Consider the following 1,613-nt stretch of genomic DNA (forward strand, 5'->3'; position numbering starts at 1 on the left):
TTGAGGGCAAATCTTCGTATCTACCTGTTCATGCTATCGTCATAAGAGGAAACGATCCTTTTCTCTCCCCAAAACAAGATAAAAAATAGTTTCACTGCTTCTTTTCATATCTTAAAACAGAATCATCCAGAGTGGGAGTTTAGTAAATGTGTTCATTTTCACTAAAATTTGCTTCAGTCGTTGGTCGTGGTTCTTTGAAGCAGCTGTTGGAGAACTGTGTGAGGTTCACATAGACAAATGGATGACGAACATTACTTACCTGCTTCAGATGAGAATTATTCATATGAATACTCTTTTAATGAAAGCAATGTCTGTGAAAGGGGCAACTATTTTGTATTTTACACCCATCTCACTACTATCCTCTATACTCTGGCATTTTTACTCAGCCTGCTAGGAAATACTCTAGTGCTATGGATCCTATTCAAATATGAAAATCTTGCATCTTTAACAAATGTCTTCATCATGAATCTTTGTGTCTCTGATTTAGTCTTCTCCTGCATGCTGCCTTTCTGGGCAGTGGACCAGTCCTTCGGGTGGATTTTTGGTGAGTTCCTCTGCAAAGCAGTGAATGCTGTTTTCTCCACTGGCTATTACAGCGGTGTTTTCTTTTTGACTCTCATGACTATTCTGCGGTACTTGTCTGTAGTGAATCCCCTTTCAACTCTGAGATCCCAGACACAGTGTTGTGCTTTTCTGGTGAGCTTGGCCATTTGGACTTGTAGCATATTAATTGTGATTCCTGAAGTGATTCACACCACTGTACAAGAAGACTTGGATGGCATGAAGACCTGTGATTATGCTGACTGGAAATGGAAGAAAGTGGACATTTATCAGAGAAATATACTCTTCCTGTTTTCCTTTGCAATTATTGTATTTTGTTATTTCAAGATACTGATAATTCTGCTTGGAGCAAAATCTCGCAGAAAGCACAGGACTGTGAAACTCATCCTGATTATTGTGGTAGCTTTTTTCTTGAGTTGGGCACCTTACAACATCCTCAGTTTTTTGTCTACTTTTCCACCACCTACCTGTCAGTATGAAAAGGACTCCAACTTTGCCTTTCACATCAGCCGTAAAATTGCCTTCTCCCACTGCTGCCTCAACCCTGTGCTCTATGTATTTGTTGGGGTCAAGTTCAAGAGGCATTTGTTACGTTTATGCAATCAATGTTTACCATGTGGCATCGGTCAAGTCTCCAGCCCCAGGATCTGCTCTCAAGGCAAATTCCACTATGAAGATGCGTCCATCTACTGAAGCAACACCTAGCCATTAGCGCTAATTCTGGATGAACTTTCAGATTTTAAAAGCCATGGATAATCTCTAATTTTTAGAGGTACTTCCCTGAGGAACAGATAAACAAGTTTAATCTTTGTAAAAGGTATGGAAAATAACAACAACAAAAAAAGTATTTGCAGTGGGTTGGAGAAGCTGAGAAGCTACTTCATTTGTCTGTAAATTTCACTTTGTGCTTTTTTATTCCATGAGATGGATTTGTTCTCATTGATTTTTCTTTTTAAAAACAACAGAAAAAGTTTAGTTTTTTTTTTCCTTTGGGAGCTAAAACATCAAGCTTTAATATAAATGGTACTTCATGTTGCTTTCTTATCTGACTT

General features: G+C 38.4%; 1 protein-coding gene across 1 annotated transcript; it reads left to right on the plus strand.

The window, feature by feature from the left end:
• Positions 1-237: 237 nt before the first annotated feature.
• On the plus strand, positions 238-1,254 carry XCR1 (X-C motif chemokine receptor 1). Its single transcript, XM_062567869.1, has one exon. The coding sequence runs from the start codon at positions 238-240 to the stop codon at positions 1,252-1,254; it is 1,017 nt and encodes a 338-aa protein (XP_062423853.1).
• Positions 1,255-1,613: the final 359 nt, after the last annotated feature.

This window comes from Rhea pennata, chromosome 2, assembly GCF_028389875.1.
Source record: "Rhea pennata isolate bPtePen1 chromosome 2, bPtePen1.pri, whole genome shotgun sequence".
Lineage (NCBI taxonomy): Eukaryota > Metazoa > Chordata > Aves > Rheiformes > Rheidae > Rhea > Rhea pennata.

Bases quoted from the DNA above. Each gene is read 5' to 3' on its own strand.
- XCR1 (XM_062567869.1), top strand. From the start codon at position 238: ATGGATGACGAACATTACTTACCTGCTTCAGATGAGAATTATTCATAT.